The 25,088-nt window shown below is 39.4% G+C and overlaps 1 protein-coding gene and 1 non-coding gene across 2 annotated transcripts in view; both read left to right on the top strand.

Moving 5' to 3' along the window:
• The window catches only part of CCAR1 (cell division cycle and apoptosis regulator 1), a 51,224-nt gene that overhangs the window by 21,661 nt on the left and 4,475 nt on the right, over nt 1–25,088 (top strand). The window contains 21 exon segments of the mRNA XM_043984102.1: nt 2,058–2,172; nt 2,262–2,454; nt 4,471–4,600; nt 4,732–4,893; nt 8,215–8,440; nt 9,004–9,117; nt 9,612–9,778; nt 10,518–10,728; nt 11,551–11,634; nt 15,523–15,558; nt 15,561–15,678; nt 15,681–15,709; nt 17,161–17,352; nt 20,156–20,271; nt 20,273–20,393; nt 20,731–20,839; nt 22,000–22,082; nt 22,558–22,704; nt 22,966–23,086; nt 23,711–23,896; nt 24,853–25,058. Coding sequence (XP_043840037.1) covers nt 2,058–2,172; nt 2,262–2,454; nt 4,471–4,600; nt 4,732–4,893; nt 8,215–8,440; nt 9,004–9,117; nt 9,612–9,778; nt 10,518–10,728; nt 11,551–11,634; nt 15,523–15,558; nt 15,561–15,678; nt 15,681–15,709; nt 17,161–17,352; nt 20,156–20,271; nt 20,273–20,393; nt 20,731–20,839; nt 22,000–22,082; nt 22,558–22,704; nt 22,966–23,086; nt 23,711–23,896; nt 24,853–25,058 — 2,866 coding nt within the window.
• LOC122745117 lies at nt 9,396–9,461 on the top strand. Its single transcript, XR_006355404.1, has one exon. It is a non-coding gene; the product is annotated as a small nucleolar RNA SNORD98 (small nucleolar RNA).

Below are 25,088 nucleotides of genomic sequence, written 5' to 3' on the forward strand. Positions count from 1 at the left end.
TTTTACCTGGGATGTGAGGGCAGTTAAACAGAAATGAGCCAGAGGGGGCCATCCAGGCATTCGGGAAGCCAGCAAAAAACGCCAGGATCTGAGATAGAGAAAAGCAGGGAGTTCAGTGTCACTATGTCTCTGAGTACATGGAGGTGAGTGAGGTGAGCGAAGTCTAGAAGTAAGGGGAAAGTCTAGAAAGGCAGAGGGGAGCCAGGTCCAGAAGGGCTTTTTACACCAAACAGGATTCTGTATTTGATCCTGGAGGCAACAGGAGGGGGAGCCACTGGAGTCTGAATGGAAGAAGGCCTGCCACGGGGAGAGACTGAGGCAGGCAGAACTACCAGCCGCTATTGCAATTGTCCAGGTGTGAAGGGCTGAGGGGCTACGTCAGGGTGGGGGCTGTGTCAGAGGAGAAAAGGGGGTTTATTCAAGAGATGTTACGAAGGGGAAGTCAGCTTTGGCAACACGTGAGAGGTAGTGAAGACCCAGGATGATTCCTAGGCTGTGAGAGAGCCCAGGTGGCTGGGAGGGTGATGGTCCCCATTACAGTGATAGGGAAGGTGTGTGTGTGTGTGGGGGTGCGTTTGGGGGGAAAAGAAAAAGTCCTGTTTTGGACATGTCTGAGAGGCAGCTGGGGATGAGAGACAAGTAATCGTGATCATCCGTTGTGCCACCTATTGAACTGGATTTCTGCCCATTAAACTTAATAATGGTAGAATAGTGCATTTCATTCAGCAGACACTGAGCAAGCACCCGAGCTCTAACAGGCCTTGTGTTTAGCACGAGGGCTACAAGGGCAAAAACAAAGAGGTGATCTCAGGGAGTTGACTTTCTGCTGGAGGGAGTAAACACAAAAGAGGGACAAAAATACAGTATGACTAGCAGGGATCTGCTATTATAAGGGGAGAGAGTACTCCAGGCAGAGGGCACAGCTTGTGTAAAGGTGTGGAGGTGGGAGATGCATTGTCATGGACAGTAGGCTGTTTTGGATGGAACTTCGAGTGCAGGAAGGGGAGAAATACAGTGATCTTAGAAAGTTAGACTGGAACCAGACATTCTGAGAATGAAATATGTCCTAGTAAATGTTCAAGAAGCTTGTTAACTCACTTCTAGTCAACTACTAGTATTAGATTCTTCAGTAGTTAATTGACAGGGTTTTTTTTGTTTGTTTGTTTTTGCGGAGCAATGAGGGTCAAGTGACTTGCCCAGGGTCACATAGCTAGTAAGTGTCAAGTGTCTGAGGCTGGATTTGAACTCGGGTCCTCCTGAATCCAGGGCTGGTGCATTATCCACTGCGCCACCTAGCTGCCCAGTTAATTGACAGTTTAACTATATTAATGGACTGCCTTGCAGTGAGATTAGGGAGTAGACATGTCAGATCTTTTGTTTGGGGTGAGAGGAAATCAGAATAAGTAATATGGAAATGCAATAAACTATCCATCAAGATCATAACACAGTGACTGATTTGTGACCTCAGAACAGGTACAAATTGGTCAATTCAGACTCACTTTGTGAGTTTGAGAATACTAATGTATTCACTTTTATGATGGGTGATCACATGTAATCAATATTTTAATGTGAAAAGCCAGGGAGAGAACTTCATTTTTGTGTCCTTTGGTTGGTTTGCAGTCAGCCTCACCACAACCCCTCCAGCCCTCATTCTGTTCTCATCTCTTTTAAGAGCAGAGACACAAATATTGGGGGGATGAACTGGAAAAGAGGATGCCCCAGAGCAATACAATGAGGATCGTTGTAGGAGTAAAAATCAGAGCTATTGCTGTTTCTTTCCCCATAGTCACCTTCGACATTTGACATTAGTCTTCTGCATTCTTTAAATGTCAGTGTAGTGTTTTAGAGGGGATGTATAGAACCCAGGCTGCTCCTCAGGACTCTGGTGTGGAACTTGTACCCCTCAGCATTGAGAGAGGGAGTTTCCTCATCAGGAGTGCCCTATGCTAATGACATCACCAGTCCAATAGTAGATAATAGCCTGCCTTCAAGCACTTGGATCTGCTTCTAGGGAATGGCTTTCTAGTTGGAGGTCTCAGTTTGCTTTTTGTTTGCAGCGCTGTCAAGGGGAAAACCCCGCAAGTAGGGGACAGAGTGTTGGTGGAAGCCACCTACAACCCCAGCATGCCTTTCAAATGGAATGCACAAAGAATTCAGACCCTGCCAAATCAGGTATGTGTGCAGATGGACTGCAAAAGGACAGTTGGGATGCCGTAACAGATATCTTCAGCTCCTGAGGGTTTCTTTTCGTTTTTTTCTAGAATCAGTCTCAGACCCAGCCTTTACTGAAGACGCCCCCGGCTGTGCTCCAGCCACTTGCCCAGCCTACTGCGTTTGGTGTTCAGGCTCAGCCTCAACCACAGTCACTGTTGCAAGCCCAGATTTCAGCAGCATCAATTACACCTTTGCTTCAGACTCAGCCGCAGCCTTTATTACAGCAGCCGCAACAGAAAGGTATCATGTTAAAGAGATCTGTCTCCTTTGGGAATGGTTCAAACTAGTAATGCATTATTTAAAGAGCCAGCACCAGAAACGTGCAGCTCATTGTAAAAGGACAGGGAACGTTTGTGTTTGCTTTGAACCGACTCAAGCAGAGGAACTGAAAAGACACTCTTTTTTCCTTAAATTTCTTCTACTCCTCAGTAAATCCCAGCCAGGCTTCACAACTCACCACTTCTTCATCAGAAATGATTTCATAGTGCAAACCATGGCTTATATTGATTTGCCTTTCCTAACGGACTCATGAAATGACATTTCCTTATTTAAGCGTTTGCCTACTATTTTGTGCTGATTTAAATGAGATTGTATCCACCTGTACTTTCTGAGTGTGATTTAAGGTATGTAGTTGTGCTTACTATTTACCTTTGAGAGAAAAGCCACTGCTTTTCTGTGACGTAACATTTAGATAGACAAAGACAAAATGTTTAAACAGTAAGCTCTAGTGTACCTTTTGAAGCTAGCTATAGCACCACTTTTTATCATTCCAGCTTCTGAATTAGTTCTAGAGTTGTGCTTAATTAATGAATTGCCCCTTAAATGCAATGTGATAATTATTACTTAAATTTCCCAAAGCTTTGGACAGTTTTTTTCCATATTAAAATTTTTCTATTTGAGGTATACCAAAAACTTGCAACCTATTTTCCTATAGAGACAATATTTTATGGTGATGGTTCCCACTTGGTCTCTAGGTATACGTGGACTCCATAATATAGCTGAATTATAGTTTGGTTTTTCTTAATGTTTTAATGGGGAAATGGGTACCAAATTTCAGTCCAGAGCCTCAGTCCTAATCTCTAGAAGATAGTCTGCTACCCCAGCCAAGAAGGCAGTGTGTCCATGTTGCACTGAGCAGGCGGGTGCTCTGGAAAGGGAGGCTGAGATGTTTCTCTCTCACCCAGATAGTTGAGTCCTTGGGCCATTCCTATTTGAGGGTAAATTGGGGTTTCCTTGTGCTCATATTTTAAGGGAGTTCTGATGATAAGCTAACATTCCATACAAGCCACCCACTCCCTCTAACTTGTGTTCTTAATGAAAGACTGCATGTGACCCTAGCACTAATTTGTCATATGAGTGTTTTTGCAAGATTGGTGTTGACTTGCTTTTTCACTACAGCCTAGACACTAGAGAGATATAATTGAAGTTAACAGTATATGCATTAGTCTGTAATTTACTATATCCATCATAGACTAGTTTCAAAAAAGCATGGCCCTGGTCAGGACTGGCAAGTTTCCCATGTATCTTGAACCACCAGCAAGGCTGGAATTGAATGCTTTTTGCCAAACCCTGACTAAGATTCCTGCTTTTCCATGCTCATCACTTCATATCTTGAAATTGCAAAAATTTGATACTCTTGATTCCTCCTTCTCATAGTTCCACTGTGGTCGAGAACTAATGATTGTAAAACCAACTTATAATTAGGGTTTTCAAATGTTAGATACATTCATCTCTTCTTTCAATAATATGAATAAGGTTCTTTTAGCCCTGAACACATAGTACAAATATTTCAAGGCCAGTAAATTTTGCCTGGTACTGTTTGGCCTGTGCTATTAATTGGAAAAAAGAAAAATTTGAAATCTCTCTGGTCTATGAAGAGGGATTGTCTTTGTTTTTGTGATTTTATTTAGTTGAGGTGCAAGAGTTGAATTCCCTATATCCACAGTTCAAGTTTATAAATGTCTGCATTGTAACAAAAGCATTTCTTATTTGAATAGTATGTGTTTTGGGCTCAAAATAGGTTTTTAATGGCTATTTTTATGGTTTTCGGTTCTTCACCAATCTATGAAGACTATCATCCAGAAAATATTTAGTGTTTAACACTGAATTATTATGTTGATGATGCCTTTCTTTTTACCCATTTAACAATTCATAATTATTCTGTATATATGTAGGTAACTATATAGAAAATTGAGCTAGGTGATGGTTTTGTCATTTGTAAAAATATATCCTAAAGTGTGTCTGTATCTCTTTAAGCTGGTTTGTTACAGCCCCCTGTCCGTATAGTTTCACAGCCACAACCAGCACGAAGGTTAGATCCACCGTCCAGATTTTCAGGGAGAAATGACAGAGGGGACCCAGTTCCTAACAGAAAAGATGACAGAAGGTACGGTGTCTCAGGAACCGTGGCAGGGACTCTTGGTTGTTGCTTCTTTTGACCTGTTAAAATGTTTATCTTTAAAGATTTGTTCTCTCATGCCAGAAACAAAAGTAATTTTTACTAAACTTTCCTTTAAGTCGTGAAAGGGAACGAGAGAGACGTAGATCTCGGGAAAGATCACCTCAGAGAAAGCGTTCCAGGGAGAGATCTCCCCGAAGAGAGAGGGAACGATCACCTCGAAGGCCCCGGCGTGTGGTTCCTCGTTACACTGTTCAGTTCTCAAAGTTTTCACTTGATTGGTAGGTCCTTCCTTTATTGGTCTTTTCAATATTGAGCTATTAAGAATCTTTATTATAACAGACCCTATTACCATAATTGGCCAGACTTTTGCATGCTAAGATTGTTTTTAAATTTAATTTGGTTGTATAGAGTACAGCACTATTAGAATTTGTTGAAGGATTGATGGTATGATGTAACCCTGTTACTTCTGCATTTGCCACCTTCTAAACACTGCACATCACTGGACAATGTGCAGTTGATTCAGAAAATAGTGGTATTGATTTTCCTGATCCGATGCTCCTGTGTAAAAGTCTGTTTCTTAAGGTGAGAGCCTTTGTTGTATAGGGCTTTGTGATGCAGAGCTCAGTAAGGCCTGGGCCTGATGGGCAGGAGCCTCACAGGAGAGGAGGAGAGAGGCTTTGGCTGTTAAAAGCTTACTAGGGGGGCAGCTAGGTGGCGCAGTGGATAAAGCACCGGCCCTGGATTCAGAAGGGCCTGCTTTCAAATCCAGTCTCACTTGACACTTACTAGCTGTGTGACCCTGAGCAAATCACTTAACCCTTATTACCCAGCACCAAAAAAAAAAAGTCTAAATAACTGGTGGCATATAAATTCCAGTAAGCATTTACTTAGTGTGCTTTGTAAGAAACAAAATATCTGAAGCATTCAGAGAAATATAAAAAGACTTATATGAGCTGATGTAGTGAAATAAGCAGAACCAGGAGAACTGTATAGACAGTGACTAAGATAAACAAAAGCAACAGTGAAAAGCAGTTGAATTCCGTTTTTTTTAATTAACAAAAATCCATTTTTTTTCACTTTTTAAATGTTTATTTTTAGATTATGAAATAAAACAAGCATTTCCATAACAGTATAATTTTTTTAAAAAGATACTAGCATATGAAACTGCAAATCTGTCATGTAAAACTTGCTGCTCTTTTACATATAAAGTTACATAGTTTTTCCTTGTTTTTTCTTCCCTCTACCTGCACCCTAGAGATGGCTACCATTAGACACAAATATGTATGCACACTTATATGAATGTATGTAATATCATTCTAAACATACTTTCATTTATTAGTTCTTTCTCAGGATACATCTTCATAAGTACTTTGTAGTTAATTTAAATACTTACAATAGTCAAAATGACTTATTCACAGAGTTGTTCTTAAAGCAATATTACTGTTATAGTATACGTTTTTTTGGTTCTGCTCATTTTGTTCTTCATTATTTTGTGCAAGTGTATCCATGTAAAAATACACCTTCTTACTTACTCTCCTACCTCCTTCCCTCCACACACCCTTCCATTGAAAAAGAGAGGAAAAAAAATTGTGGTGACAAAAACAGCTATTTCTTACTCTGCACCCTGAGTGTATCTGCCCCATCTCTGTTAGAGGAGATGGGCAGCCTGAGCCCTCTGCAGTAATGTTAGTCATTGATTGGTAAACTCTTAGTTTTCATGAGGAACTCTTCTCTGTAGCAGGGTGGGGATTATGAGCACAGCACCAGGGGCTGTTGTTTTTGCTGAACTAATTTTTGTTGTAAGATAGGATTTTTACTGGTCAATGATTGGTGCGAAAACAAAAGGCCTTGATAGGCCTTAAACAGATCCTACCTGCTGCTTCTTTTTTTTTTTTAAACCAACCTGGAAGGCAGGTTTTTATTATCCCTACTTTTTTGTTGTTGTTCAGTCATGTCTGACTCTTTTTGACCCCATGGACCATTGCACACCAGGCCCTTTTATCCCCCCTGTATCTTTCAAAGTCTGTTCAAGTTCACAATCTCCTTGCTGTTCAAGGGACTATCAAAAGTCTTCTCTAGGGGCAGCTAGGTGGCACAGTGGAGTCAGGAGGACCTGAGTTCAAATCCAGTCTCAGACACTTGACACCCACTAGTTGTGTGACCCTGGGCCAGTCACTTAACCTCAGTTGACCCACAAAAAAAAAGTCTTCTAGCACCACAATTTGAAAGCATCAGTTCTGTGGCTTTCAACTTTCCTTATAGTCTAGCTCTCACAGCCATGCATTGCTATTGGAAAAATTATCGCTTTGGCTACATGAACCTTTGTTAGAAAGATGGCGTCTCTGTTTTTTAGTATGTTGTCCTGATTTGCCATAGCTTTCCTTCCAGGCAGATCCTAGCTTCTTAAACTGTGGGCCCCAACCCCATATGGGGATCATGAAAAATTTGGCAACAGTTAAAAATTATACATACCTGGGGTTAGGTAAAAGTTTCTCAGGTGAAGACATCTCAAATGGAAAAAGTTTAAGAAGCCCTGAGATATAGATGACCCCATTCATGAATATCTGTTTCTTCACATTTATTACTCTTGACCTTAGTTCTACATTTTTTCTTCACCGCAAGATGCATTTCTACATTTATACTTGTCTTTGCCATCCTGTGATAGTCCCCTGTGCTTAATGTCAGATTCCTTTTTTTTTTTCTTGCTGCAAGTTTGGACAAATAGTATTTCCCAGTAGAGTTCTGTACTTTCCTAAATCTGTGGTACTGATATGGGCACTTATAGAGTTCTGCTGGTATAGGGGGTAGGCAATACTTTCTCACCCTTTGAAACTTTTTTCAAATATAGCCTACTTTGAAGATAAATTTGGTAAATTAATAAGCCTTGTATAACTATATATACCTCTTCTACTTAGTGTCATCATATATATTCACCGTTCATTGATTTCTGGTTGATTAGGGGAGCTAAGGTATGGATATTTTACTTTGGAATAGATTGTTGTACTTAATTACTTGAATATGAAAGTATCTAATTTTTTTTGAGAATTCACTGCAGACTAAAGGTTGAATTTGATTATGTAATAATCTGATTGAGGAGCTCAGGAACTGCGTACTTTTCTTATTCACTTTGCTCATCTCCTTTCGAAGATTGCAATACAGAAAATAGCTTTTTTCTCAGACCAGTTCTGATACAATTCTTAGTATCTCCAACTAGGATGGAGGGAGAAGGACCTTATTTAATGGCTTTGGTTTCAAAAGGAACTTCCCTTATGCACTGTAGGCTTCCAGGCGAAGAACGCAGTGGAGGGATTGCTGAGGTAGCAAGTAACTTGTCAAAATTGGTGATTCTTTTTTTTTTACAGCAGGTTATTTCTCAGTACATCCAACTTCTCCCCTTCTAGAAAGTGCTTTTTCTCCTCTCCTTTTAGAAGGTGTAACTATTACTAAACTTAAAAGCATTATTTCAATCTGTTACTGTGTCAGTAACCATGTGGATTTAACTGTGTTGAGGTTGGCATTTGTTCTCCAGTATTGTGTGACTCTACACCATGTCCATACTCACCTTGCTACTTTATTCATCCTTTGTTTCTGTTTTGCAGCCCTAGTTGTGACATGATGGAACTAAGACGTCGTTATCAGAATCTATACATCCCTAGTGACTTCTTTGATGCTCAGTTTATGTGGGTTGATGCTTTTCCTTTGTCAAGACCATTCCAACTGGGAAACTACTGTAACTTCTATGTCATGCACAGAGAGGTAGATCCTTTGGAGAAAAATGTGGCTATTCTTGACCCGCCTGATGCCGATCACTTGTATAGTGCCAAGGTTTGTATTCCACTGGGGACTTGGACAGTTATTTGGATCAGAAAGAAAGAGATGATGGTTTTTAAGTAGCCTCTCTTTGCCCTTCATTCTTCTACTCTCAAATTGGGGAGGCAAATGCTTGTCCCTTACATAGTTTGGAGAAATCTGAAGATGAAAGAAATGCTATCAGTTATGACATCATGACGCGCCTAGAAGAAAGAAAGGCGCTGCTGGGTCTCTGCCTTCAGGGCCCCAGAAATGAAACTTGAGGGCGCCCACCTCTTGGCCAATGGTCGTCAGGGGGAGCAGTTGGGACACTGGTTACTGCACATGGCTTTGTAATATTTGCAAAACACTATTAATAGCATCCCTCGAAAAAAGATGAAATCGATACAAATGTAAGGTATTTATGATTCACTACCATTGTGGTAGCTCATGCTGTGGGGGGTGCCTTTGTATATTGGAGTTCAGATACTAATTTGCATATCTAAAAGTTGAGGGTGTATGTAGTTTTGCCACTTTCATTTTCTTTCTTACCACTTTAGACTATTTTGACAGGATTGAATTATTTGACTATGTAATAGGTAATGCTGATGGCTAGCCCTAGTATGGAAGATTTATATCACAAATCATGCGCTCTTGCTGAAGATCCACAAGAACTTCGAGATGGATTCCAACATCCTGCTAGACTTGTTAAGGTAAAATGGCTATCCATTGACGAGGGTTTTGTTTTTGTTTAATTACAATTTCCCATATGTAAAAGGGAAAAACCAGGTTTTAATTTTGGGTGTTTCCAGAGTTTACATAGCATACTTGGCATCATCATGTTGTTTGTAGAATGTGAAGGTGTTGGTACATAGAGTTGTGTGCGGCATGTTAACAGTGGTGATGAAATGGAATGTATTTTCACATCATTAAAGTTGTACCTTGAGTTTATAATTGAGAATAAATCTGATATGAGATTTTTTTCAAAGAAGAGTTGTGATGAGTAAAATCCTATTCCATTGCTGAAATACAGTGTGGAACATGATGTACTGAGCTCTTCCTTGGCCTGTAGACCCACGAGGGATAGTGAAGTGGATTTTGTGAAGGGGGTGTGTGCACGTTTCCTTTTCAGGCACTTGCATCATCTGACATTTGGAACACAAGCAATGTAACAAAACATTTAATCCGTTCTTTGTCTTTGACTTAGTTTTTAGTGGGCATGAAAGGCAAGGATGAGGCCATGGCTATTGGAGGCCACTGGTCTCCTTCACTGGATGGACCAGACCCAGAGAAAGATCCCTCTGTGTTGATAAAGACTGCTATTCGTTGTTGTAAGGCTCTGACAGGCATTGATTTAAGTGTGTGCACTCAATGGTAAGTACCAATCTTCTCCATATGACTGGCATGACTAGAAATGTGCTAATAGCTTATTTAGATGTGTCTGTCAACCAGCCTTTTTCCCCCCCATCTCATTCATTCAGCGAGCTTTGGTGATGCAGGTAAACTACTCAAAGGAAAGCCCCATTTGTAGCAAAAACTTGTTTGGTGCCAAAAGTGTTCAGGACTAATCATGATGAATTGCAAACTGAACTGTGTTTTGTTACGCTGTACTTCTGCAGGGAATGTATGTTGGAAATGTTTTTCATTTCATGCGTAGCTGGAGAAGACCGACAAGAGAGAACTTCTTTCATTATAATTCTTTTGTCATAAAGTAAACGCTGTAGTTGCTGACTCACTGCCCAGCCATATTTTCTCTTGAGGCTAATTTGTCTTGTGCGTCTTGTACTATTGTTCAGACCTAATTTGAAAAAGCTCTCACTTCCCACACTCGATTTGCGCGCCTTCTCCGAAGGTGCCCAGGAGTGTCGGTGACTAATCGAGCACGCAGGCCCGGGGCCTCACCACTGTCCGTGAGCCTGCTCCACTCCATGGAAGGGAGCCAAGTTGGACAAGCGCACCAAAGAGCAACTATGGCTTCTGTAATTTTTTTTTCTTTAGACCAGCCTGAGGTTCTGGCAGCAAAAGTTCTTTACTTGATGTGCTACAAGTGAACTAGGGTCTTTAAAGTGTATTTTAGAATTTTTTTTCCAACATGCTTCTTCCCTTGCAACAGGTACCGTTTTGCAGAGATTCGCTACCATCGCCCTGAGGAGACCCACAAGGGGCGTACGGTTCCAGCTCATGTGGAGACAGTGGTTTTATTTTTCCCGGATGTTTGGCATTGCCTTCCCACCCGCTCAGAGTGGGAAACCCTCTCCCGAGGATACAAGCAGCAGCTGGCCGAGAAGCTACAGGGTGAACGCAAGGAGGCTGATGGAGAACAGGCACTGAACGCTAATCCCTTTTTCTATTTCCGCTTCTCACAGGCACAGGAACACAGGCACAAATGCATATCACATGCTACACGATAAACACACACGGAGGAACATAACTGGTAACAGCGACTGGCAATCCAGCTTTCAGCAGAGTAGTTGTACGCTCCGTCCTCTCTAAAAACCCAAAACCAATACCAATACCAATTCGTCAATTATGCTGAGACCACAGAGGAAAGTAAATTGTGCTTCAATTGCACAAAGCTTTGTTTTCATCATAGGTCTAGTTGCTGGAATCTGGGACCAGTTGTTGAGCGAGATTCAGTATTAAGCCATTTTAAACATTTTGCCATTTTCTAAAATTATAAAAAATTTTCTTTTTCACGGTCATCAGTTCTAATCATGGATATTTGAAATTGGACAACCACAAGTCTGAGAACTTTGAAATTTCAGGCTATGTGGCAACGTCTTTGGTACATTTTAAAGGTCTGACTAAATCGAGATTAACTTTGGGTGGCTTGAAAATTGGGGCAAGATCACACACTGTGTGGTTAGTGGAGACCATCAGTGTCTGTGCATCCCTGATATCCTTTTGTGTTGTAATTTATCACCCTTTTGTGTTTCACAGATCTGGCTTTGATTGGCTGATGGGTGTCTTTGTGGTCAGTTAAAGTGGTAGAATGTGTGTACGTGGACTTGCCTAAACAATAACTTTAGGAGAAGACAATCTGAAACACTTGTGACCTTGCACAGATCAGCAACAGAATTTTAAGAGTAAATTCATATTTTTCATGGCTTCAGAATAATAATTATACTCTTAACTTTGTATGTCAGGATGAAGAAGAGAAGGATGACGGTGAGGCGAAAGAAATCTCCACACCCACCCATTGGTCTAAACTTGATCCAAAGACAATGAAGGTAACTTTCTGAAGGTGGGACTTGGCTTGGATCTTGGCACCCAAGGCCTTGAAGGGCCTTTACTGATAAGATAATATCTGGATGGAACGCCACTTAGGAAGAAAGCCATGGGGGAGGTTTACTAGAAAATGCTCTTGATTAGCCATTTCATCATAGTCTCTTGTTAGAATCTAAATTCTGTTAGATACAAAGAAAAGAATGGGGTTGCCCAAAGATCTTAGGATCTAAGAAAGGTAAGATGGGCAGGCAAGTTCAAGATCTAAAGAAAGAGACACCACTTTAAGGTGTAACTTTGAACACAAATTAAGCAAAAGTCGATCATGTGCTCATCATTTTATTTGTCTTTACATTTTCTATATAAAACAAAATTATGGTCATGTTCAAGTTAGACCTTTATTTTTCTTTCTAAATCTCCCTGCCCATTTCAAAAAATATATTATTCCTGGGCATGGGCCCTAACCAAGCTGCCACGTCATAAGCTTGTGTTCTGGGAAAATCATAACCTCCTCTTCAGAAGATACATAGCTTCAGGTATTCCCAGATTCAAACAGAAATAGAAGTAAAAAGCCCAAGGATCAGGAAAACTCCAATGAGAGGAGCAGGGCCATCTGTTTAGAAAGTCCAAGGACTCCAGCAGTGAGATTTTGGCATCTCCCACTCCCCATTTGCTAGCTTCCATCACCACCTCCTGCCTCAGCCCCAATCAGACTTGTCCTACTGGGCACTCTTGGTCTTGAGCTGTGGAAAGAAAGCTGCTGTAGAGGACAAATGCTGTACCCCGACCAAAGGGGAAAATGAGCACTAACTCAGGCACCACCTGGCACATTAGAGGCAGTTGGACGTGATAGAGTGAAAACAAATTTTGATAATGTGATCTCTGTGATCTGTTTACATTTTGGGGAGATTATGGAATTTGCTAAAATTTGAAATATCTTCATAGAAACAGATTTTGTTTTAGAGCTTGAAGGGACCTTAGGTCATGTAATTCAGTGCACTCATTCTACTTAATGATGAAATTGAGGCCCATAAAGATGAGGTTTTATGCAGAAGAATAGAAGAGATAAGGGTTAGGTACCTTTATATTTGAAATTGGCTTCAGTCATTCTAGTTTATTTGAGAATACCTTTGGTCTTGAAGAACAAACAGACCAACTCCTAGATAACAGCAGGTAAATTGCCCTTGAAATTTCTATTGGATCCTAAACATTTTAAGGGTTTTTTTCCTACATTTCTTTCCAGGCAAATAATATAGTGCCCTTTGCACAGATCATAGGAACAAATAGGAACAAAAGAACATCCAAATGAAAATGAAATAATACAAAAAGGAGCAAATCTTGATAATTGTTAGTTAGCTGGCATGGTTTCTCTAATCCTCGGGGTCTGGCTCTTTCTCCCCAACATTGAACGAGTTAGTGGCCATAGTAATGAACTGACACTACAAACTTCTTAATTAAAAAACCTAAGGTGCCCCAAAAGTCTTAACTTTAAGTCTCTAATAACTTCAAACTACTACACCAAGACTTTGGACACACTCTGTAAGTAGAAATTAGCAACACCTAAAAACCATCGCTTTGCCTTTGAAGGAGATGTACTGGTTAGTTTATATTACTGGCTAAGTGAAAAATTAAGCAAACCTTTTTTTGTTTTGTTTTGTTTTAATCTTTGTTTTCTATAATTTTCCTTAAGTGTCATAGCCCCCTTGGCTATCTTATTTCAGTAGAGTGTATCTATAAAGCGTCTTTTAGCAAGCCAATATTTATTAATGAATGGGTTCACCATGTGCTAGCTTCTGAGATGAGATAGAAAGATAAAAAATTCTTAGTCCTGGTAAGAAACATACACAGGTAAATAAATATAATACAGATTTAGAACATGGTCATGCAATAAGAGGGATCCAGGAGTGAGACAAGATTGGATGAGGGAGCTGATTTCGGTTGAGGTGATCAGTATGAGCTTCCTTGAGAGCTGGATCTGGAAGGATCCATGAGCATAGGACCAAAAAGTATACTATAGTGGAACCTGTTTGAAGGGCAAAGGTCCAGGTTTGGTTATAGCTTAGAGTATATGAATAGAGTTGACTTAGAGAGGGCCATAAATTTGAGGAAAGAAGTGTATTACTTCATATCAAAGGCCACTCCTGGTCTTTGACAAGGATTGGCACAGTCATAGGAGGAAAAAAAGTATTGGAATAAACATTAAGGAATATTAACAGTGGTGTGCAAAGTGAGTTGGAACATGAATGAATGGACGTGTGTGTTTACTTGCTTGGACTACAAATAACAACAAGCAAAGACAGTCCCATATCCTAAGGAGCTTGTGTTCAGATAGGGAGAGCCGCCCACTCATTGAGAAGTGCAGGCCAGGAATGAGGATTTTGGCTTGGAAAGGTACAGGGATAGTAAAGACCAGAGTGAACGACAGAGTTGATTTGATTAGGGAGGGTGAAGGTTTGGAGGAAGTGAAGAAGGGTGACTGGAGCCAGGTCTAAATGGAGTGGATGACTGAGGCTTCATGGCACGACTTGTAGAGATGAAAAGTGAAAGTGCTTCCTCTAAGGTATGGATGATGCGATGGTGAGTCTAGAGCTGGAACTCTTCTTACAATCCATAGGGAGACGGTAATAAAGGTGGTGGCAGTGAAAGGGGGAGGAGGGGAGGCGGTATTTAGAGACAGTGAAGATATTGAGTACATGCTGTGCAAGCAAGTTGAGGAGGGGGTAGCCATAGATGGCTCACAGGAGCATTGATTGTGGATGAATGGTGCTGCCATCAAGATTTCGAAGAGCAGGTTTAGGGGGAAAAGAGCCAGGGCTTCTTCCCATTTTGTTACATGTCCCATTATAATTCTGCAGCTTCCTTGCTTCATCATCTTCACCCATCAGGTCTTTTAGTTTACAGAAGGGACTAAATACGATTCTTTAAAAAAAAAAAACCATCACTCATTTCTCCAGTGGATCTCTGACCTTATTCACTTGGAAGCTCTCTACAACTATGTAGAGCTAGACCCCTCTTGTCCATGTCCATAAATGTGCTACCCAGGGTACACCCAGCCTGCTGGAGGCCTCACTTTCTTTTGACTTCAAAAGGGTACCATGGAACCAGCCCATCTGCCCTTCCTCACACATTGCTTTGATCCCATTCTTTTACCTCTTCTTTGAAGTTCCCCATTTGTCCATAAGTTATGACAGATGAAACAGATAGACAATGACTGGGTCTCATCAAATTGAATAGCAGGAAAACAGGCTGAATTTACCTTGAGGAAATTGCAGAGCTCCTCTTAAGGATTCCATTCTTCCCATGGAAACTACAGTTCATCTTAAGGCCCATATTGTACTTGGCAGCAAGATATGGAATACACCAATCTCTGAAGAATTAAAAAATAGCACAAATAGGTCCCGGAGAAATGCCTTGTGGGTGTGAGCAGCTTCAACGCATAAACGGAATGAGGAACTTTGAAGAACAGGAGTTTAATCTCATCCCTTGGGACTTATTTCTTATAAAATGGAAGACAGCATTGGTAGTGGATAGAGAACTGGCTGTGTGTCCCTGAGCAAGTCCGAATAGGCTTCAGAAACCCGTGCTGACCTACAGTGTTTCCTCACCAGTGAAATCACTGGTCTCCCACCACCATTTCAAAAGTGAGAATACTAGTGTGTTTTTTTAAAAAATCAATTGATTTCAGATAATTGAGTTCCAGTTAATCAGTTTTATTTTAAGTAAGTTAAGACTATGATTTTATTCACTTGTTTCACTGTTTAGTTGCTTGGTTTTTTTGTTTTGTTTTTGTTTCTGTTTTTACTAAACTCTAGACCTTTATTGAGTTGGTTCCATACTTTGATTTTATGCTTTTAGATTGTGTTAATTTATATGCTTAATATATGCTCATTTAGGTAAATGACCTCCGTAAAGAATTAGAAAGCCGAGGCTCTTAGTTTCTAAAGGATTAAAATCCCAGTTGATAGCCCGCCTGACAAAACAGCTTAAAGTAGAAGAACCGAAAGAGGAACAGAAGGAGTTGGAGAAATCTGAAAAAGAAGAGGAAGAAGAGGAGACAGGAAATCTGAAGACGATAAAGAGGTATGGGCCATGGTGCAGTGTTGGGGTCTAGGGTGTGTGTGTCCATCCACTCCCTAGGTGCTCCAAGAGGATTGTACACTCCTGCATTTATTTCTAATCCTTGCTGTTTCTTGGTGTCATTGATGAAGAAGTGTCACGCTAGGGCATCTCTTGGTAGCCAGTCTTTTGGTGATGAGCCTCCCCACATATATCGAGGCTGAGCCTGGAGTAGGCAGAGTCTCTGCTTGAGAAGGAAACAACAGGGCTTGGGCTGTGCTGGCAGAACCTTAGGTTCCCAGGCCAAGATCTAGGATTTGTCAAATTCAGGGGTAGAAGGCTAATCATGGAGAGCTTTTGTCCCACCCACCTACCACCCACCTGCCCTCTCAGGGAGTGGGTTCCACTCCAGTCTTCATTGCCTTTGATTATATTGTAATAAGGAGATTAGATTGGGTCTACAGGGGAGTGTGGTCAGGCCCTCTCAACCTTAGTGATACTTCAATAAAACATGGCAAGACAATCGAACTCTTATACAAATATGGCTTTTGAGAAATAATTTTGGTTGGTTTCCATTATCTTGAATTTGTGATTTAGGTTGTACTATGCAGTCCTGCTCAGGAAGTTCCAGTAACTCCCTATTGCCTCTAGAATGCAGTACAGGTTTCCCTATTTAGTCTCTTAAGTCTTTTCTTCACCATCTCACTCTGGCCTACATTTCTAGACAGTCCTCATTATTCCCCCTCACACATTCTCGTTCGGCTCAACCTTCTGACCTGCTCCATCTTCCATCTTCCATGCTTTGGCACAGGTTGTCTCCTGTGCCTGGGAGACTTCCCATCTTCTGTTCTCTGCCTATTAGAACCCTTTCCCTTCTCCAAAGTTCAGCTCATCCCCCTCCTGCACAAGACCTTTCCCTCTAGCTGATGGTTTCTCATCTCCTGTCTTCCTTCTTGAAAGTGACTTTGAATCCCTTGATTCTTCTTCTGTATACGTGTTATTTCCCAATGCAGAGTGTAAGCTCCTTGAGGGTAAAGACTGTTTCATTTGGCCTTTGTCTCCCTAGCACTGTGTAGAGTAGTACCTGCCGCTTAGCCTTGATTAATTAATACAGGTTTTCATGTATGGGAAGTGAGATGTACACCAAAACACCAGCAAAAAGAGTGAAACTGAAATAGGTGGGGAAATCTAGAAGCTGGCTGATTTGTTTGGCTGGAGAAATATAGGAGAACTGTGATAACTGCTATCTTTTGTTAGTCTCTCCTGTGAGTTGGTTTCCCATAGCAAACTGTTGGTTTGGTCACAACAGAGAATAATAAGAAAATTACATTTTGTCTTTTGGGGTCATTTGGCTCATGAAGTTTTTTTCCTAAAGACTGGCTTTTTGGGTAACATTCATTTGTTACATAATTGCATGTTTGGCTTTTAAAAATAAAATAAGTTTACAAACACGGTTTGAAATTTGAAACATGTAGGAAGAAGAAAGGAAACGTCAGGAAGAAATGGAGCGCCAGCGCCGAGAAAGGCGGTATATTTTACCCGATGAGCCAGCCATTATTGTACACCCTAACTGGGCTGCAAAGAGTGGCAAGTTTGACTGTAGCATCATGTCTTTGAGCGTACTTTTGGACTACAGATTAGAGGATAACAAAGAACATTCATTTGAGGTAATTTTACTTTGATCTTGTTCTTTTTAAAACTGACATTATTTGATAATAGGTCGAGGGGAGAAAAGTTTTTGTTATTGCTCTACACACAGAACTTTTCGTACTGATGGGTTGGTTTTATTAGCTTTTCTCTGTATCTAGTATTTCTTACTGTCCTACATTGTTTGTCATTCTAAACAACTTAGTAACATTCAGTTTCGTTTTTACTAATGAAGTACCAGAGCTGAAGAATTGTACAGTTATGTGATTTAGCTTATAAAACTTTAATATTAGGTGTCTTGCATATGTTTTTTTTGTTTATTTGTTTGTTTTTTGTGAGGCAATTGGGGTTAAGTGACTTGCCCAGGGTCACACAGCTAGTAAGTGTTAAGTGTCTGAGGCTGGATTTGAACTCAGGTCCTCCTGAATCCAGGGCCAGTGCTCTATCCACTGCGCCACCTAGCCGCCCCATCCTTTTTTTAACATAAAAATTCACTCATAACTTTAATACTTAGTATACGTCCTTTTTCTAGAATTTGAAATTTTTCATGCCTAAATTAGAATGGTATTCCTTAATTAAAACAAAATGGAATGACATTCTCAGACTTCTTGGCATAAGTATAGTGTCCTTGTAAGTTAGTGGTATCCAACTCACATAGAAATGGGTGCCCGCAGGCTATATATTGGCTTTAGAAAACCTCAATTTAACATCATTTATGTTATATTATATTTTTGTTTACTTTGTTGAACATTTCCCAATTATATTTTAATCTAGTTTGGGGTGTACCATTAACTGAAAGTTTTGACACCTCTGCTCTAAGTGCTCAACCACTGTAGTTTTCTATTTTGGATTTGTGGAATAGCAACAAGGTCAGAATTCTGAGATGTTATCCATCGTTGGGCAGAATCAGCTCCAGAAAGAAGTCTTTATTGTACAACGTCTCTTTCATCATCCATGTTTGTATTTGATCCACTATAAGAATCTTGTTCTACCAGGCAGAATGGAGGCAATTAGGGAAAAACCTAGAAAAGGAACTTGTTTTCCAAATTGATAGAGAATTCTTCAAGGAGAAGAAAGAATCAAAATGAGAGAATATCAATTTTGCTGTAGAGTGTTAGATTACTTTCTTTTTTTGTGTTTTTTTTTTTGGGGGGGCAGGGCAATGAAGGTTAAGTGACTTGCCCAGGGTCACACAGCTAGTAAGTGTGAAGTATCTGAGGCCAGATTTGAACTCAGGTCCTCCTGAATCCAGGGCCAGTGCTCCATTCACTGCGCCACCTGGCTGCCCCATTAGATTACTTTTTTGGGGGGGGGGGGAGGCAGTTGGGGTTAAGTGACTTGCCCAGGGTCACACAGCTTGTAAGTGTTAAGTGTCTGAGGCCGGATTTGAACTCAGGTACTCCTGACTCCGGGCCGGTGCTCTATCCATTGCGCCACCTAGCTGCCCCAGATTACTTTCTTAATAGCATTTCTTATCACAGATGTCCAAGATCCCTTTTGTTAGAAGCTGTTCCAAGATCAAAGATGAATACATTCATCATGGCAAAGTGGGAAACATCCATTATGGCCAATGGCAAGTCATTTGACTTCTGGATTTCATTATGATCTCTAAGCTTCTTTCCACTCTAAATCTTATGACCATGTGAATTTATCTTCTTCTTCTTCTTCTTCTTTTTTTTGCTGGGCAATGAGGGTTAAGTGACTTGCCCAGGGTCACACAGCTAGTAAGTGTCAAGTGTCTGAGGCTGGATTTGAACTCAGGTCCTCCTGACTCCAGGGTTGGTGCTTTATCCACTGCGCCACCTAGCTGCCCCCGTGAATTCATCTTCTAATAGAATAGAAAAAAAGAGATGTCTGATCTCTTCTACATTCCCCTTGGATACCAACTCCTACTTTTGAGGGGTTTTAAATTTGATAAATCCTGGTTATTTTGAAATCCCATTACTGGGATAAGTCAAACAAATTACTCCAACTAAAAATGACCAGTGTCATACCACAAAATTAGCTATAAGTGTCATAGTCTTGGTCACTTTAATATTAAAACATGCTGCATCTCCTTTAAGTGCTTCATCTTTTTTTTTTTTTTTTAGTGAGGCAATTGGGGTTAAGTGACTTGCCCTGGGTCACACAGCTAGTAAGTGTTAAGTGTCTGAGGCCGGATTTGAACTCAGGAACTCCTGACTCCAGGGCCGGTGCTCTATCCACTGCACCACCTAGCTGCCCCATAAGTGCTTCATCATTGAAGGAGAAACCACATTAATCCAGTTCTCAGATACATTTACTTCGTGCTTATCATGCTTAACCATTCTTTTTTTGTGGTTAATGCTGGTTTCTCTTCATGTAAATAAGGTATTTGTAGCTTGTATAGGCCTTATTTGTGGTTAATGAACTTAGAATATATGTTCTCTCTTTAGATTTTAACTGATACATTAGATTTCTTTTTATTTTATTAAATTCTCTGTTATGGGAGGATAGACATTCTGGCTAATCAGATGTTGTTATGAGTTCCATGTTTGTAGCTAGATCTCCAGTGTCCAAATAATTTAAAAACCTTTGAATAATATTTGAATTCTTGAAAAGAATTGTACAATGAAACATATCTAATCTCAAGATCATAAGGTCATATTCATAATCAGCTGTCATTGAAATTGATGTGTTGGAAAGAACTAGATTATGAGGATTTATTTTTGATAGACTCTTGGATGAGCAGGTATTACTATGCTGAAAACTAAGATTATTCTCTTTTTAGTTGAATATTCTTTGTTTTAATGTCCAAAAGAGAAGACATTTTAAAGGTATTTTATTTTTTATGTCTTTGTGTAGGTTTCATTATTTGCAGAGCTCTTCAATGAAATGCTTCAAAGAGACTTTGGTGTCCGGATATATAAATCCTTAATATCCCTTCCCGAAAAAGAGGATAAAAAGAAAAGGATAAGAAAAGCAAAAGGAAGAGAGAAAAGAGAAAAAGGAAGACAGGGATGATGAAATTGACGAGCCAAAACCAAAAAGGAGAAAATCGGGAGATGATAAAGATAGAAAAGATGACCGAGAAGACAGAAAGGTCTGTCATCTATTCCAGAATTAGCAAAACATGTTCATGCATTCCTATTGTGCACTTCTTCCTGTCCAATGTATCTTTTTCAGGATCTTGAAAACTTTTTATTTTGCTTTCTTCCTATATTTTTTATAATGTAGAAAATTTCAGAACATCTTATTAAAAATATATTTACTGCTGTTCTTTCACCTAACAATCTTATCTTGATTTCTTAGTATATTTATTTGTATTGTCCCCTAAAATTTATTAGGAAAAGAATGCTTTTCTTCCCCAAGTAAAATAGTAACTTGTTTAGGATTTGGAAAGATGCCCTTTGTTTAATTTTAAAGCATTTTAATTATAGAAAGAAGATAAAAGGAAAGATGATAAAGATGATGATGAAACTGAAGAAGATAATAACCAAGAAGAATATGACCCGCTGGAAGCCGAAGATGCTGAAGATGAAGAGGATGGTATGGTCACTTCTTTATCCATTTCTAATTAATTTCAGTATTTAAATATTTTCTGCATGTTTTTAAGGGACTATACGCAAATTCTGTATTTTAGATTTCATAATGTATGGCAAAGATTATTTGTGTAAAGTCATATTTTACATATAATTTTTTCCTTATCCATAATGAGAAAAAATCTGTCTTGAAAAACTGATTAGATTATAGGAAGTTTATCACAGAAATCCTTGCTGCACAAGAAAGAGCTTCCATAAATTTGATTCTATATTCTTCATATTGTTTACTTTTTAGCTCCCATATTATACTTTACTTCCTGGAAAGATTAATAGCACAAATGAATGATACTTTAAATAAATGCCTATACATTAGATTACCTTTATGTAAAATAAACTCTCCTTCTACTGACTATATAACAATTAGAAACAGCCTGTGATTTGCCAATGAAACTAAACCTCAGAGCAGTTCTATTAGACTCATACAACATCACACCAGTATTCAATCATGTGGCCAATATCAGAACACAGGTTTTCTGACTCTTCCTAAAATTATTAGGTTCATAAGTCTTAGAGCTGGAGAAACCTTTTCATCAAACCTCTTCCTTTTCAGGACACTGAGAACCAGAGACATGGTTTATCCTCTGTCCTCTGGCACCAGAGCCTAGGTCTTTCCACTGGTGATTTTTATGTCAGTATCTGGAATAGATAAATCACATCTTGGCTTAGAAAAATTATTGTTTCTTTTATTATAGGTATTTGACCCTAATTTGTAGTGAACTTTTAAAATTCTGAAATCTCTTTTTGACTATTTGCTATGATAAATTTCTTGCTTTTTAAATATCTTCATCAAATGGTTTATGTGGATTAAGTAATTTTACATTGAATACAAAATTTTTCTTATGCATTTTTTGATGCTGTATTTCTCATTCCCCATTGCAAGCATGTCTTCCTATTTATCTTCCCAGTGTTTTTACTAAAAGGAATAATCTGGTACCATGTTATTCCAAAGAAATCATCAATATCATATTTCTACATAGTTGATCTTTTTGAAAATGATTTCTAATTTAATATTTGGAAAACAGAAAAGTCATTTCTAATCCTACTGTTAAATATTCTTTCATTTTTGCTATGATTGCTTTTAATGTTTGTTTGGATTTTTCTTAATAGATCGGGATGAAGAAGAGATGAATAAACGAGATGACAAAAGAGAGGTTAATCGATATGGCAAAGAGAGAGCTTCTAAAGATAAGGTACTTCTTAGTGAGTACAGTACTCATTTAAAAATTGTTTGGCTTCAAGGTCATCTTGTCTTTATATACAGCTGTCACTTCAGCAGAACATGCTAACCTGAACATTTGCAGATTTCGATTATTGGCTGCATTTAAAATTTTCTGTAATTATAATATCACCTTTCTCTTGAAAGATCAGTAGGGCATTCCTCAGCTGTCTGGCCACATGTGTGGCCATCCCCGCCACTCTGGCCTAGGGGGCACTACATGAAGCATCTCAGTAGTTGGAGCCAAGAACCCTAGGTGAACTTTATGCAGCCCCCCCAACCCTTAAACCCCTTTTGATGTTGAAGCACTGAGGCAGAATTTGGGCATTGAATGTCCAAAGGATTTCAGAATGTTAAGGAAAGGATTTTCTCGTTAACACTCATTTCGTAACATTGCGAAGCAAAACAGGTATCTACTGCCACCTTCACTTGTCCTTCCTCTTCTTTAGGAAAAAGACAAGACACAGATGATTACAGTTAACAGGGATCTTTTGATGGCATTTGTTTATTTTGATCAAAGCCACTGTGGTTACCTGCTTGAGAAGGATATGGAAGAAATACTATATACTCTCGGGCTTCATCTTTCCCGGGCTCAGGTAATTTGTTCTAGAAATATTTAACAATATATCTACTTGGCTGACATTCAGAAATGTTTTTAAGGGACTCTTGTAAACATTTTTGTACATGTTCCACATCTTGGAGTGTTAGTTGAACAAATAGCCTGACTCTCTTTAGCCAAATTAAAGATTCAGTTTGTAGTAATAGATCATGCAAAGTGATTCTCATAGCAAATCTTGCAGAAATTTATCTTTCTTGCAATGTCATGCCAGTATTTCTTTTTTTTTTTTAACTAACAGGTTAAAAAACTACTTAATAAAGTAGTACTCCGAGAGTCCTGCTTTTACAGAAAATTAACAGATACCTCAAAAGACGAAGAAAACCATGAAGACTCAGAAGCATTGCAGGAAGATATGCTAGGTAATAAAAGTTCAATATTTCATGATTAATGTTATTATGTATGTGTGTGTATATATATATACGCACACATATACATATATATGTTATGTATGTGTGTATGTATATATGTATGTATATGTGTGTATATATATATGTGTGTGTGTGTGTGTGTGTATATATATATATATACATATACATTCATTAACCACATATACATATATACACACACACACACACACACCCCTATATCAGATTACCTGCTGTCTGGGGGAGGGGGAAAGGAGGGAGAAAAATCTGAAATTGGAAAGCTTGTATAAACAAAAGTTGAGAACTATCTTTACATGTAACGGGGGGAAAATACTTTATTTCAAAGTTTGGGTCTTCAGACTGTGTAGTTGGTTTGTTTTTTTTGTTTTGTTTTGTTTTGTGGGGCAATGAGGGTTAAGTGACTTGCCCAGGGTCACACAGTCAGTTTCAAGTGTCTGAGGCTGGATTTGAACTCAGGTCCTCCTGAATCCAAGGCCAGTGCTTTATCCACTGCGCCACCTAGCTGCCCCTAGTGTAGTTGGTTTTTAAAAAATGTTTGGGGGCAAAAGGGTGAATAACTAAAAACTTTTAAATTTGTATGTTTTAATTGTAATATAGGAAACAGATTGCTGCTCCCAACACCAACAGTAAAACAGGAGTCAAAGGTTGTGGAAGAAAATGTTGGCCTGATCGTGTACAATGGAGCGATGGTGGATGTGGGGAGTCTCTTGCAAAAACTGGAGAAGAGTGAAAAAGTCAGAGCTGAAATTGAGCAGAAGCTCCAGTTACTAGAGGATAAAACAGGTGAGAAAGAAAGTCAGTGTGTCTCCCCCTTTCACAGTTTGGTGTTTGTATAAATGTAGGGAGAACTTTGTGGGTTGATTTAGTCCTTATGCTCGGCCCCTCTGACATCTGTACGGGCTTCACACACAGGGGTGTGGGGCTCTTGTCTACTAAAACTATGATCTCTTATAATCTAGAACACAAAGTTACTTGGAACAGTTCTTGACACCATCAAAAGATAAGGGTTTGCCTTATAACCTCTTCTGTTGCTGTACATGGTTTAGAAATGCTGCCTACTTGGTTTAGTGATTTAGAGCTAGAAATAAAACTTAGGTGGATATAGTCCAAACCCACTCATTACAGATGAGAAAAACTGAGACCAAGAGAGACATCAAGTGACTTGCTCAAGGTCATGCCTGTGAAACTGAAAGAAAGGGACTCAGCAGGCATTTATTAAGCTAGGTGCCAGATACATTCCTAAGCACTTGTGATTGTTCTCATCTTTAATCCTTACTACAACCAGGGGAGTTGGGTACTGTTACAGTCCCTGTGGACAGTTAAAGAAACTGAGGTGCAGGCACTTTCCCAGGTCTCCCAGCTCCAACTCCTCTTTTTGCATAGACCCCTCCCAATATACACAATCCCTTCTCTTCCCTTCCCTACTTACTAAGTGTGACCACTTATCACCACTTTAACACACTGTATTAAACTCTTGCAGCTTTACAAATGAGTGCTTATGCTTCCTAGTGAAATTGCAGGTGATAGGGGCAGCTAGGTGCTTCAGTGGATAGAGCACTGGCCCTGGACTCTGGAGGACCTGAGTTTAAATCCGGCCTCAGACATTTGACACTTTCTAGCTGTGTGACCCTGGGCAAGTCACTTAATCCCAATTACCTCACCAAAAAAAAGAAAGAAAGAAAGAAAGAAATTGCAGGTGATGATTGATTGATCATTTGGAATGCCTTATTTATTTGCAGGTGAGGACGAGAAGACTATTTTACATTTGGAAAATTCTAACAAAAGCCTAACTTGTGAACTCAGAGAAGTCAAAAGGGACCTTAGTCAACTACAAGAAAACCTGAAGACTTCAGAAAATGCAAATTTGCAATATGAGAACCAACTTAATAAGACAGTCAAAAATTTATCCACAGTTATGGATGAGATTCATACTGTTCTTAAGAAGGTGAGGAGTTTTTTACTTTTCTCCTTTCTG

This window comes from Dromiciops gliroides, chromosome 2 (genome assembly GCF_019393635.1).
Source record: "Dromiciops gliroides isolate mDroGli1 chromosome 2, mDroGli1.pri, whole genome shotgun sequence".
NCBI lineage: Eukaryota > Metazoa > Chordata > Mammalia > Microbiotheria > Microbiotheriidae > Dromiciops > Dromiciops gliroides.